The sequence below is a fragment of the Myotis myotis genome, unplaced genomic scaffold, assembly GCF_014108235.1.
Source record: "Myotis myotis isolate mMyoMyo1 unplaced genomic scaffold, mMyoMyo1.p scaffold_m19_p_1, whole genome shotgun sequence".
Classification (NCBI taxonomy): domain Eukaryota; kingdom Metazoa; phylum Chordata; class Mammalia; order Chiroptera; family Vespertilionidae; genus Myotis; species Myotis myotis.
Genome location: NW_023416313.1, coordinates 87798628 through 87813091, shown reverse-complemented (window position 1 = coordinate 87813091; position 14464 = coordinate 87798628). Strand labels below are relative to the sequence as shown.

The window sequence follows — 14464 nt, the reverse complement described above, 5'->3', positions numbered from 1 at the left end:
TTAGAGTGAGCCTCTGAAAGGAAGGTCCTGTTTCCTTCCTCTCTGGCCCTTCAAAGTGTCCCCTGCCAGCCTCAGCACTTGTTCTGTCTTGGCTAGTTAATTCCCACCGAATGGGTGAAAAAAGACCTCAAGCAAGGAGACATTCTGAGGTTTACAGTGCTTTCAAGGGTGAGCTAACAATAAGGTGGAAAGCTCTCCTCTGGTCGGTTAACAATAAAAAGTATAAAAACAGCTATCTTTATTTTTATGTGTGATCTGTGCTAAGTCCTATATGTCTTATAACCATTTTCATCTTCACACCTCAGACCCCACCTGTAAAGCAGGCATGGATCAATCCCATTTAACAGATAAGGAAGCTGAGGCTGAAGGAGGCAGAACAATCTGTCCAACATCACATATCCCGTAAGTGGCAACGTGTTTAAGTCCAGACGAAAGCCCCCACCTTGGGAAGTGGTCTCGTTAGGGAGAGCCCTGGCTCACGGGGAAGTTCAGAACATCTGCAGCCTATGCTGTACAGTTATGTCACTGTTCCCTTTTAAAGTTCCTTTGTTTGTGCTAACCCTTAGACCAGGACCATGCACTGTCTCTTTAAAATTATCATCCACTGCATATCCCAGGGTGCAGCCACATACCTGGGACTTAATCATTGTTGATTGACGCTTTTTATGTTGTGAACAGTGATGCTCTTCATTCGTTCAGTAAACCCTCATTGAAACCCACTTCTGTGCTGACAGTGTGCTAGTTTCTCTGAGGACTAGTGAAGTGAAAATGCTACTCATCCTGCCTTCAAAGAAGTCTAGAGAGGGGAAAGAGTCATAGATTTAGGGACGAGGAATCCCTCTCACATTTTGCCTGTTCTCCTTCCTTGTTCCACCTCACAAACGGAGGACATGCTAATCTGATTGGCCTGGTTCTGGAACATTGTTTTGGGGCCACACTTACTATTGGGCAGGTGATGGTTAATTTTATGTGTCAACTTGACTGGGCCACAGAGGGCCCAGATAATTGGTCCAACACTATCCTGGGTGTGTCTGTGAGGGTGTTTCTGGACGACGAATTAACGTTTGAATTGGTAGTCTGACTGAAGCAGATTGCCCTCCCCAGTGTGGGTAGGCCGGATCCAATCTGCTGAAGGCCTGATTAGAACAAAAAGGTTGACCATCCACCAAGTCAGAGAGAATTCTTCCTTCTTGATGACTTTCAAAAATGGGACATTGGCCTTTCCCTGCCTTTGAACTTGAACAGAGATATCAGCTCTTTTGGGGTCTCGAACTTGCTGGCCTTCTGACAAGAATTACCCCATCAGTTCTACAGTTCTATTGGGACTCCAGCTTGCCACCTCACCCTGCAGATCTTGGGACTTGCCAGCCTCTGTAATTGTGTGAGCCAGTTCCTTATAATACTATATACATAGCAGTATATATACATATATTCTGTTTCTCTGGAGAATCCTGGATAATACAGCAAGATTCCTGTGTTTTAAGAGGTTAGCTCTTTTAGTCCATTGGAAGTGGTACAGTTGGTAAGCTGAAATCAGGCCCCTTTAGTTACCTGGACATTTTTTGTTGTGGTGGTTGCTCTTACCTCTTTATATGCTAAGCCAACTGATCTTTTGTTTTAGCTCCCATACCATATGATAAACTAGAAAATGGATCCCAAGATTTAGACTCTGCCACAAGCCGGAGTCTAAGCTATGGGTTTTAATTCAGGTTTACAACAGCTCTGAGCTGGGGGATAGTGATCACTGGCCCAGCCACAAATTGGTACTTGTTTTGTACTTGCTCTTTTCCCTGGTGTGTACATTTCATTTGGGCGCTTGGTAGAGAGGAGCTGTGATTGGCAGGGATTTTTAGGTCTCTGCTTTAATAATACTACCCCCGCCACCCTAAAAACAAAACACACACACAAAAAAACTACCAAAACTTGACATAACCCACTATAATCCACTAGCTACATCACAGAGGCAGAACAAAGTGTGATCATTGAAGCAAAGCCATCGACCATGGGGCCCCAGAAAAGCATACTTTTGACTTGATGTTGAAATGGGAATTTTTAGGGGTGAAAAAGGCAGGTTTAGGGAATTTTTGCAATTAAGGGGTCCATGGAAGAAACACAGAGCTACAAAGGTTATATTTCCATAAGACAAGGGAATTGGAAGAGGCAGCAGTTACATTTCCATAAGACAAGGGAATTGGAAGAGGCAGCAGTTACATTTCCATAAGACAAGGAAGCAGGAAGCCAGCAGAAGTTACAGTTCCATAAGACAAGGAAGCTGGGAGAGGCAGCAGTTACATCTCCATAAGATAAGGGAACTGGGACAGTCCTTACAGACAGTCCTTGGGTTACATCAGACTCAACGTATGTCATTTTGTGGTTACCTCGCCATGTCCCATTTATTTATTAAAAAAAAAAAAGAAGTTTCATCATTTCGATGTATGTACATATGTGCTTTATGTTTTCTATTATTTATTTACCACAAGTAAAGGTCAGGAATTGTTATCTTTAATTTTTTTACTGTTTTTACAAAATAAAGAAGAAGAGCCTCATATGTCCCATGTGAGGTTTGACCTTTGAGCTCAGGAGTTGCTACAGTGACCAAATCAAAAGGGAATTAGTGGCCAATCAGAGGGGCTATCAAGGCACAAAGATCTGCAGCCTTTATAAACCTGGGGAAGAGGAACTCGGGGGGACTCGTTCCTGCTCCCCAGGCAGGAATCTGGGCTTGTTCTTCAATAAATTCCCACCTTTGCTGTGCCATCTTCCGTCCGTGGTTTCATTTCACTCCAACAAACAAAGAATCCGGGAAGCCATCCTGCCCAGGGGAACACCGCCTGTTCCAGTCCAAAAAACCCCGTATCAATGGCATTGTGGAATGTATGTGTTTTTAGGTCTCTTTTCCAGCACTGGTACAAGAAACGGCCTTGGAATATAAAACACATTGAGGGCTAGGCAATGCCTGTGATAGGGCAGGGCTAGACTGTGACATCGCCCTTTGAAAAGGGTATCAGCAACTCTGGCTGTATCTGCAGTAGGAAAACAATGCTTCTTATTACCTATGTAGAAATAGACACCCACCCACACTCCTTTACTAATGCCTTTTATTAGTCATAATCCTTAAAGCCGACTAAGTTCAAATAACTTCCCAGGTACCTATTAGAGAATGTGATAAACTACCTATAAAGTTTTGTACACCATAACAAGTTTAGACATAGCCTTTCCAAAAAAAAAAAAAAAATCAGGGTCACAACCAGAAACACTACATTTATACTCTAAACTCCAGGACTCCATCACTCTACTTATTCTTATGAATATATTTGCATGCGATGTGATTCTATCCATTTAAAATGGGCATCACTCTCTCCTTATGGTGGGTTTTAAGTATGTAATCACTTTACTTCTCCGCTCTGCAAGGAAACATGGCAGTGGACCTCACACAGATGCTCCTGAGCAGAATCATCTTGAGCAGGTGGGAGATAAGCAAGAGCTGCTTTTCTTCTACCAGCCACTGATTTTCTGAAAGGCAAACCACACAGCCACTTTGAAGTCCAGGAGAGAGCTGCAAGGGAGCAGGGAGATAAAACAGAAGGGAAGAGTGGATTTGAAATAAAGTTCATCTCTGTCCTCTAGGTGTAGATGGCTATTGGCAAAGCTCAAACTGCCAGATTCTATCAGAAGAAAATTTAGATGATTGTGAAAAGAGGGTGTTCTTTTTTTTCTGTTCTCATTTTTTAAAATTAATCTTTATTGTTGAAAGTTACATGTGTCCCCTTTCTTCCCCCATTGCTCTCTCTCTCCCTCCAAGCCTTCACCACCCACTGTGTGCGTCCTTGGGTTATGCATATACGAATATGAGTTCATTGGTTGATCTCTTCCCTGCTCCACCCTCCCCTGCCTTCCCTCTGGTATTTGACTGCGTTAGGGGAAGGGTGGTAAGTAAAACAACGAGAAATCTCAAAAGATCTTGAATAAAATGTTCACGTTAGCAGAAATGGTTGCTTTTAATTACAGCGTGTAGTGTACAATGTTAACACTGCTCATGAAGTCTTCCCTTCTGTGTATGTTGCACAATAGGATCACATATATGGATTGTAAAAGTAATTATTTTGTGTTGATTTCTTCTTAAAAAACAACATGATAGATAAAAATTTTGGCTTGATAGTTTTTCAGAATAGTTATGACTTCTATAAAATTGTAAACATATTACATTTGAGTATTACCTTTCCTTTTTAAAAAATGCTTTCCCTTGGGCTTCAATATAAGCCTAAGAGAGAGGCTAGAATAGATAAACGCTCTTATCTCCACTTTACACATGAGGGAGTGGAACCTTCGAGAGCCCACTTGAATTGCACAGGGATGCTCGGAGAGTAACAGTGGAGAGGCCAGAAGAATCTAGGTTCTCTGATTCCTGGCCTCTTCTTCTGCAGACTCCCTCTCATTCATGGTTTAGTCAGAGAGAGAAAAGCTCTCTTCTCCTCTTTCTTTTCTTTTTTAAAAATATATTTTTATTGATTTCAGAGAGGAAGGGAGGGGGACAGAGAGACAGAAACATCAATGATGAGAGAGAATCATTGATCAGCTGAGTCCTCACGCCCCACACTGCAGACCCAGCCTGAATCGAACCTGGGACTGTTCAATCCGCAGGCCGATGGGTTCTCTCTCCTCTTTCTGACACATGTATTGTTTTTTTCAAGGTGGTCTTTTGACAATTTACTCTTTTTTTGTGTGATTATTTTTATTGCAAGTGACAATAAATGGGACCGAAACCCTCCCGCCAGGTACAGAAGAAAGTCAAGGCTGGAATTCCACTCTTTTTGTCTATATTTCTCTTGTCTGAGAATAGGTGGGGTGAGGCGGGGCTGATGAAAGAAGAGAAGCACAGAATAGCGGGAAGGGTGGGGTCAGGAGACCTGGATTTTGGTCCTAGGTCTGCCCTACTCACTGCTGGCTCGGTGCAGTCCTCTATCCTCTCTGAATCAACAGTGGCCCCCTGGGAAGGAGGAGGCGGGCCCACATGACTCTGGAGCCCTGTCCCCTGCCGGGAGCCGCTTCAGAGGATGGCACATGTCCAGCTATCTTCTCTCTCTCTTGGGAGCCCTGTGTCCCAAGAGTCCACTGGAGACCCATCCCTATTCTCCACGCATGGGTACCTCAACCAGGCTGCAGCCTCTTGTGCCAGCCGCTGCCAGCCGCCTCCACCTGCAACGTTTCCTGTAGGGTCAGCTGGGTCCAGAATCACGGGCCTGGGTTGCTCGAGCTGTGTCATCAGATATTGACAAATGACAGGATTTTCAAAGTTGTAATACTTAGTCCAGTAGACGCAAAGCTGCCGGTAGTGCACGACTAATTCCAAGACCGTCCGAAACCCCTCAGCGGTGCTGAAGTAGGTCTCCTTGCACCCACGCTCCCAGGCGTGGACGGTCAGCAGCTCCAGGGCGTACTGCGGCGGCAGCGGCTTCCCCAGGCGCTGCTTGCACAGCTGGTACCAGTGCTTGACCAGGCGGATGAGGCTCTTGAGCTTGGTCGGCCGCTGCCGCAGGAAGGCTCGCTGCAGCTCCGTGAAGCAGGGGGAGAACTCGCCCTCCTTCCCCAGGCGTGTGCACTCGTGGATGAGCCGGACGTAGATGTGGGGGTCAGGTCTGTAGCCCGCGTGGATGTGCGGCACAGTACCCCACTGACCCAGGACGTCAAAGGCGGGCAGTACATCAAACTCCACCTTCTCGTCCAGCCCAGGGGACCGGAACACGAAGCTGAGCGCGCGGGGCTTCTCCCGTTGAGGCTTGTGGATCTCAAACTCCACTCCTGTCTCTCTCTGAAAGGCTTCCAGCTGTCGTATGATTTCCCAGATGAACTCCCCTCGGCGATCCAACTGCTCCTGAAAACTTCTGAGCTCGCTGAGGAAGACCACGAGGTCAGCGTCAGAGCGGCCTCTGAGGGTCGTGCCTTTGCCCGAGGAGCCGCCCTTCACCACTTTGGACACCCGGACACAGTGGGAGGCACCTTGGAAACACCTCTCCTTGAGGAAACTGCAGATGGCATTGACGGCTTTTTTGACCGTCCTGCGGAAAGGCGTGTCTGGCAGGAGGTGGTCTTCGATGAACTTGTCCAGATTTCTGGCCGGGGTTAGGCTGAGCTCCATCGTGACGCTCCGGCAGGAACAGGAGAGCTGCTGGCCGCAGAGCTGGCTGCAGGAAGTGTGAGCCTCTCTTATCTTCTGCTGCCCGAGTCTGCACTGGGTTAGGTTTCGTTTCCTGGGAAGGGAGGAGCTGTGTCTTTGGTTTTGCTTCTTGGCAGGTCAACCAATCCTGGGATCCCGGAACAGCGTCTGCTCTCTCAACCTGCTCCTCATCTTGCTGCCTTTATTATCAGCCCTTTCTTCAGACTGTACTCGGAAACTGTTGCTCTTTAACCCCCATTATTGCCAAGAGCAATCATAATTCAAATATGAGTTTTGGTTTCCTTCTTCCTGGTTTTTGTTGTTGCTGCTGACACAGTTGTCTCCTATAATCTTCATAGTCTCCTATGATTTTTTTAAAAAGGTTTAGTTACAGTTGACATTCAATATTATTTTATACTAGAGGCCCAGTGCATCACATTTGTGCACTGGGGGAGGGGGAGGGAGTCCCTCAGCCTGGGCTGTGCCTTCACAGTCAGAGACCCCTTGGGGGATGTCTGCTTGCCCAGAGCCTGGCTTCTGGCTGAGCACCGCTCCCCCTATGGGAGCGCACTGACCACCAGGGGGCAGCTCCTGCGTCTGCCCCCTGGTGGTCAGTGCGCATCATAGCAACTGGTCATTCCATGGTTTGGTCGATTTGCATATTAGCCTTTTATTATATAGGACTAGAGGCCCGGTGCACAAAAATTTGTGCACTCGGGGGGGAAGGGGGAGGTCCCTCAGCCTGGCCTGTGCCCTCTTGCAGTCTGGGACCCCTCGGGAGATAACGACCTGCTGGCTTAGGCCTGCTCCCGGGTGGCAGAGGGCAGGCCTAATCCCTAGGTGCAGCCCCTGGTCGGGCTCAGAGCAGGGTCGATTGGGGAGTTGGGGCGCTGCTCCCTGTCATGCACAGAGCAGGGCGGATCGGGAGGTTGCGATGCCACCCTCAGTCACGCTCAGGGTAGGGCCCATCAGGGGGTTGGGGAGCTCCCCCTGTCACATACAGAGCAGGGCGGATCAGGGGGTTAGGGCGCCGCCACTCTCACACTCAGGGTGGGACCGATGGGGAGGTTATGGCTCTACCCCGTCACACACAGAGCAGGGCCCGTGGGGTGGGGGGGTTGGGGCGCCGCACCCTGTCACACACAGAGCCGCAGGGCGATCAGGAGGTTGGGGAGCTCCCCCCTATCAGGCACAGAGCAGGGCCGATCAGGGGGTTGGGGCGCCTTCCCCTGTCAGGAATAGAGCAGGGCCGATAGGGAGGTTGTGGCCCCGCCCCCTGTCATACACAGAGCCACAGGGCGATCAGGGGTTTGGGCGTTGCCCCCTGTCATGCTGATCCCGGTGCCGGGAGACCTTGCGGCTCCGCTGATCCCGGTGCTGGGAGGCATATTACCCTTTTACTATATAGAATAGAGGCCTGGTGCATGGGTGGGGGCTGGCTGGTTTGCCCTGAAGGGTGTCCCGGATCAGGGTGGGGGTCCCCACTGGGGTGCCTGGCCAGCCTGGGTGAGGGGATAATGGCTGTTTGCAGCTGGTCACACACCCTTCAGGGTGGGGGTCCCCACTGGGGTGCCTGGCCAGTCTGGATGAGGGGCTGAGGGCTGTTTTCAGGCTGGGACTGAAGCTCCCAACTGCTCCTTTTTTTCTTTTTTTTTTCTTTTTTATTCTGAGCCAGCTTTAGCTCTGAGGCTCCAGCTCTTAGGCCTCCGCTCCTGAAAGTAGGTATCTGGTTTGTTTAGGTTCTACAATCGAAACTCTGTATCAACTCCAGCTCTGAGATCCTGGCTCGCTGAAAGCTGGTTTCTGGGGTTTTGTTTAGCTTCTATTTTTGTAACTATTTTTCAAACTGCCAGCTCAGAGGCCTGCAGCGGCAGGTGGGGAACGTTGGAGTCCTCCATCACTGAAGCAAGCAAGCCTCATGTTAGTTTCAAGCTGCCTGGCTGCCTGCCGCCATCTTGGCTGGCAGTTAATTTGCATATGTCACTGATTAGCCAATGGGAAGGGTAGCGGTCGTATGCCAATTACCATGTTTCTCTTTTATTAGATAGGATTAGTTTCAGGTATACAGCACAGTTAGGCAACTATACAATTTATGAAGTGAGCCCCTGAATATTTCAAGGACCCACCAGGCATCCTACATAGTTACTACAATATTATTGCTACTGAATTCAAAGGATTTGCCACTTGAGTTTTCTATTAAAAAATGAGACCTGGTCGTTGCAAGGTAGTTTTATTTACTTGCAGCAAATAAAGGAGACGAGATTCCTATCCACAGCTCTGCCTCCTTGAAGGGAGGCTTGGCTATTGCTTATGTACAGGTCGATTTCTTTTCTGCAGTTGGCCGCATTCCTCCAGTGGAGCTCCTGTTAGCTCAGCCTGTTACTGCTGCATCTGCAAACTGCTGTGCTGTATTTTAACATTTAGCAAGAAATAATATTTGGAACTACCCAAGTTTTCGACCTTCGTCCTATCTAACAACAATTGACTATATTCCCTATGCTGTGCTTTATATCCCCATTATCTTGTAACTCCCAATTAAACTCCTTACTCCCTTCACCTTTTCACCCAGGCCTCCAACCCCTCTTCCAACTGGCAACCATCAGTTTGTTCTTTGCATCTCTGAGGCTGTTTATATTCTGTTTGTTCATTGATTTTGTTCTTTGGATTCCACATAGTATAAGTGGAATCATATGGTATTTTTCTTTCTCTGAGTTACTTCACTTAGCATAATACCTTCTAGGTCTTTCCATGTTGTTGCAAATGGTAATATTTCATTTTTTTTATGGCCAAGTAATATTCCATTGTATATAGGTACTACAACTTCTTTATCCACTCATCTATTGATGGGCATTTGGGTTGCTTCCATGTCTTAGATATTTTAAGTAACTCTGCCAGGAGCATAGGGATGCATATATCTTTTTGATTTAGTGTTTTGGTTTTTTTGGGGACATATACCCAGAAGTGGAATTGCTGGGTCATAAGGTAGTTCTATTTGTAATTGTTTGAGGATCCTCCATACTGTTTATAGACCGCTACTTATTTGTTGTTGAGGTATTGATGAAAGCCATTCTGACAGGTGTGAGGTGATAATCTCATTGTGATCTTAATTTTCATTTCTCAGATGATTACTGACATTGAGCATCTTTCCATATGTCTATTGGCCATCTGTATGTCCACTTTGAAGAAGTGTCTATTCAGGTCCTCTGCCCATTTTTTGGATTGTTCATTTTTTTTGGTATTGAGTTGTATGAATTTTTTTTTATAAATTTTGGATGTTAACCCCTTATTGGATGTATCATTGGCAATTATCTTCTTCCATTCAGTAGGTTGTCTTTTTATTTTGTTGATGGTTTCCTTTACAGTTAATGGTTTCCAAAAACTTTTTAGTTTGATTTGCTTATATTGTCTTTTGCTTCCTTTGCCCAGGATATATCAGAAAAAATATTGGTATGATAAATGTCCAAGATTTTACTACCTATGTTTTCATCTAGGATTTTTATGGCTTTAAGTCTAACATTTAAGTATTTATTCATTGGAATTTATTCTTGGGTATGGTGTAAGAAGGTGGTTTAGTTTCATTTTTTTGCATGTATCTGCCCAATTTTCCCAACATCATTCATTGAATACACTGTGTTTACCCATTGTATGTTCTTGCCTCCTTTGTTAAATATTGACCATAAAGATATGGGTTATTTCTGGGCTATTTTGCTCCACTTATCTATATTTCTGATTTTATGCCAGTGCCATGCTGTTTTGATTGTAGTACAGTTTGATGTCAGGTAGTGTGATTCCTCCAACTTTGTTCTTTTTAATGATTGCTGTGACTATTTGGGGTCTTTGGTGATTCTATATAAATTTTTGGATTATTTGTTCTAACCCTGTGAATAAGACCATTGGTATTTTGATAGGAATTTTATGGAAACGATAGGTTGCTTTGGGTAGTCTTTTTACGATGCTAATTCTTTCTATCCATAAGTATGGATATGCTTTCATTTATTTGTATCTTCTTCAATTTATTCAATGTCTTATAATTTTCCTAGAATAGAAAATTCTTGGTTAAATTTGTTCCAAGGTATTTTTTTAATGCAATTGTAAATAGGATTATTTTCTTAATTTCTCTTTTCGATAATGCATTATCTCTATTATAAAAACCCTTTGACCATGACGCCACGTTGCAACGACCAAAGACTGGTCACCAGGAGGCTGTGTGTGCAGCAAGGCGTGTGTGAGTGGGCAGGGCTGTGTGCATGGCGAGGTGCACATGGGTGGGCGGGGACTTGACTCTGGGTCTTGGGGCGCAGCGGGAGTGAGTCTGGCCCTGGGCGTCCCGCCCAGTGCATCAGGAGTCAGTCTGGTCCTGCCTCCTGCCTGGCCCAGCGGGAGTCAGTCTGGGTCCCACCTCCTGCCCAGTGCGGTGGGTCTGGGTCTCGGCGCTGGGCCTCTAGTTGTATAAAAATGGAACTTGCCCTAGCCAGTTTGGCTCAGTGGATAGAGCATTGGCCTGAGGACTGAAGAGTTGTGGGTTCAATTCCAGTCAAGGCCACGTGCCTGGATTGCGAGCTCGATCCCCAGTAGGGGGCGTGCAGGAGGCAGCCGATCAATGATTCTCTCTCATCATTGATGTTTCTATCTCTCTTTCCCTTTCCCTTCCTCTCTGAGATCAATAAAAATATATTTTAAAAAATGGAACTTATTTCCGAATATTTATTTTGTATCCTGCTACTTTATTGGACAGTTTACACTATGATAAATTGGGATCTTGAAACATATTTTCTTATTCTCAAGGTGTCTGGAGCTAAAATTCTGTAATGGGAGATTGGGACACCCTGCTCTGAAGGCAGCCACAGTGGAGGCTGAGCTTCCTAAATGGAAGCAGGATTTACCATGATGCTGGTGGGCTGAAGGGTATTTAGTGTTAGGAAATGAAAGATCCTTGAGAAAGTTCGACCCTTCTCAAACATGAACACTAAACAATTACCAGCCAACCTGAAACCTCAGCCCACAGTTCTTCCTCATTCCAACCTTCCAAGACCTGGGCAAACAAAAATACACATGCCATTCGAGGGAAAGGCGTCGTGGAGGAGTTAAGGTTTCACCTGCGCTGGAGATAGCTGGATCATTCCTATGCTCTCAGGGAGGAACGAAAACATGGCCTGGGGCCAAGACGTGTCAGGAAAAAGGTCTACATTCGAAATTACAGCCTTTGGAGTTGTCAGTGGGACCCTTTTACAATTTACTGTTTTCATTTGGTTATTTTTATACAACTAATTTGCACCAGATATTTAATTTAGCATTTTGATCATGTCCTAAAAGGTATCCTTTTGTTCTAGCTGATAAGTAATAAAGTACACACCCAGTAATACACTCATATAACATTTCAATCAAGCTTTACAATAAATGTCTAGCAGCTTTTTAGAACGCTCAGTGAATATCCCAAGCAGGACAAGCTAATTAAAAGGGTTAAATAATTACAATAAATAATTTCCTCATTAATTCCTTCTTCTCAATTTAATATAATTAATTTGGCTGACATATGAACTTTAACATGAATTCTGATATTACTGCACTTAATCAAAAGGGCAGTTTTAAATTCATTTCAGAATGTCATATAATTACTTACAGGCGCCTGACATAGTGAGTGAGGTACTATCATATTATGGGGTAATGTCTGTATAAGTAGGCAACATCTTGCTTTATATAAGTTATGTAAGTCACCACTGAAATTATAAATAGTTGATACATTGCTGCATGGAATTCATGTTAAAAATGACATTTCCAGAATCTATATTGAAATGAGTTAAGATGCAAATTATTTATTAAAATTATGTCCTAATTATTTTATTCACTTACACATACACAGTTTAAAAAATATGTGATTTGAAGTGAACATATTTTGGAACATGTGCTTAAATGCCCAAACAGCACTTTTCATGTCCAATAGGTTTTATAAAATACTAGTTAACCAGCAGCCAGATAAATATATAGAGACATATTTATTTCTGAAATCTGAAGTAGTCCTTCTCTATTACCTGGGATGCTGTTAGACTTGATCTGGTTAGGATTCATATTAGCTAATTTAATGTAAAAAAGGGAGGGGCATTTAAAAAATTACCTTGTTATCAGGAAAACACTCATCTTGTGACTTTTAGTTTCCAAAGGGTGGCATAAATCAAAATGACTACTTGACATTAAAAATAAGGCATGTTGATATTTAAAAAAATCTTGTTACAAACAAAAACATAGATACTATACACCACAATTTGGTGGGACTATATAGCCATTGAGTTGTAGTGGCTCAAAGTAGGGTTAAAAGCTTTCTAACACTGATCAGTCTCTGTCAGACTAATTTGGGAAAGTAAACAACTGAAACGAATCTCCTAGCTCTGAATCAATATTTTGTGATAACTTATTTATTTTTTGCCATACGCAGGTAATTGGATAAATCCCTGGAAAGAATTCTGCCTGTTTACACCAGTTGCTCGGGGAAGGTCTTCATCCCAAGGCAAATCTCAGCAAGCCTCTGCAGAGCTGTCATGCTAGGGCAGGAGGGGGACAGACATGGAATGTTTTATCCTGTCATCTTGTGTTGCCATATGTAATTAAGAATAATGTATGAGTGCAGAGATTACTTTTACTCCTCACTACCCATTAAAAACACACACCACGATTCTCAACCAGCTGGTATGACTCAGTGGTTGAGCGTCGACCTATGAACCAGGAGGTTACAGTTTGATTCCCAGTCAGGGCACATGCCCAGGGTGTAGGCTCAATCCCCAGTATGGGACGTGCAGGAGGCAGCTGATAAATGATTCTCTCTCATCATTAATGTTCCTATCTCTCCCTCTCCTTTCCTCTCCAGAATCAATAAAAATATATTTCAACAAACAAACAAACAAATGACAACTCTCCTTCTTGGTTGCACACCACTATGCCAATTACCCTGTGTCATTTGGCCTCAATCCAGTAGTTGTATCCTCACATGCCTTTTTGACCCCTAATGACTCACCCTATATAGAGTCCATGAGGATGAATGAAGGCTACATGGGATGATCAATGATTTTAAAGGTGATTTTATAAAAGATACGCCATCTGAAAAAAATTATCAGGATAGTTTATCTCAAAGAATAAAAATAAAATTTTAAGTTAGTAAATGACCTAAATGACCTCCATTTCTTCTATGATTAATAGAATAGAAACTAGCTATCCCCTCCCACTCTCTGCTGGTCCCCTTCTGCTTTCCACACACGACTGGGACACTGATACCAGGGCTTTCCCAATTCTTTGAGCCTAATCCCTGGCTAAGATATAGAAGACAAAGGTTAAAGGTCAAATTTGGCCTTTCATCTCTCTCTTTTTAAAAAATCATTATTTTATGGGTGGATAAGATAGGGCTAGTGAGAGTGTCATCCGCTTGGAGCTGATATTAAGTGGCACTTCTACATCATAGAGTCAACAATGAGTGCCGGGAGCCGGTCCATCCTTGCTGTTTCAAAGGACCCGGCATATATGGCATACCGTTCTTAATATGTTTGCTCACCTTCTTGGCACTATGTGTTTTAACCAAGGTCTCTGAGAAAGGTTGTTTCCCCAGGTAGGGATTTTCCCCTGAAGTTAGGGAGGGAATAAAACCTCTTAACTAGTGCCAGGTGGGTAATTAATCACTTTAACTATGAACAATCATGCTTAAGCTACATAATCTTTACTCCCTGGAATGGAGATAAGAAACTCCCTAACCTTTGTAATAGAGATTGATAGGATTGAATCAACTGGTATAAATACAGATGTAACAAAACAGCAAGAGACAGAACTTAGAACACAGAACTTAGATTGAGAGAACATGGCAAAAGATCCTGGACTGAACCTGACTACAGAAATTGGAAAGAGAACCTGACTAGAACCTGGTGACTGAACCTGGCTGGAGAACCTGGACAGAACCTGGCTGGAGAACCTAGCGAGGGAACATGGCTACAGAACCTGGATGGAGAACCTGGAGAACCTAGCAAGAGAACATGGACACAGAACCTGGCTGGAGATCCTAAGCAGAACCTCTCTGGAGATCCAGACCAGAACTTGGCTGGAGATCCTGGCTAGAGATCCTGGCTAGGCTGCTGATCAACTGAACGCTGTCTCCGTGTCCTTCCTTCTTCGCCGACTCTGTCTACGCCTTTAGGAACCCCTGGACCTGCTGGGGTTGGACTCCGGCATCTGGTATAATAGAGAAATAAATAAATGGGTACAGTCAGCTCTCCCAGCCACTAAGAGCCAGTTCCAGCCCAACATATGCCTTAAAATACTAAATTATTCTACCCT

At 44.5% G+C, this 14464-nt stretch overlaps 1 protein-coding gene across 1 annotated transcript; it reads right to left on the bottom strand.

The window, feature by feature from the left end:
- Window positions 1–2493: 2493 nt before the first annotated feature.
- Window positions 2494–6283, bottom strand: LOC118673356 (2'-5'-oligoadenylate synthase 1-like). The gene is made up of 2 exons (XM_036344046.1): window positions 4940–6283; window positions 2494–3556 (listed from the first exon to the last, which is right to left on the bottom strand). Exon 1 carries the CDS (start codon window positions 6134–6136, stop codon window positions 5048–5050), a length of 1089 nt encoding a protein of 362 aa, XP_036199939.1. The 5' UTR covers window positions 6137–6283; the 3' UTR covers window positions 2494–3556; window positions 4940–5047.
- Window positions 6284–14464: the final 8181 nt, after the last annotated feature.

Excerpts from the sequence above, each read along its gene's own strand:
- LOC118673356 (XM_036344046.1), bottom strand. The coding sequence starts at position 6,136 with ATGGAGCTCAGCCTAACCCCGGCCAGAAATCTGGACAAGTTCATCGAA.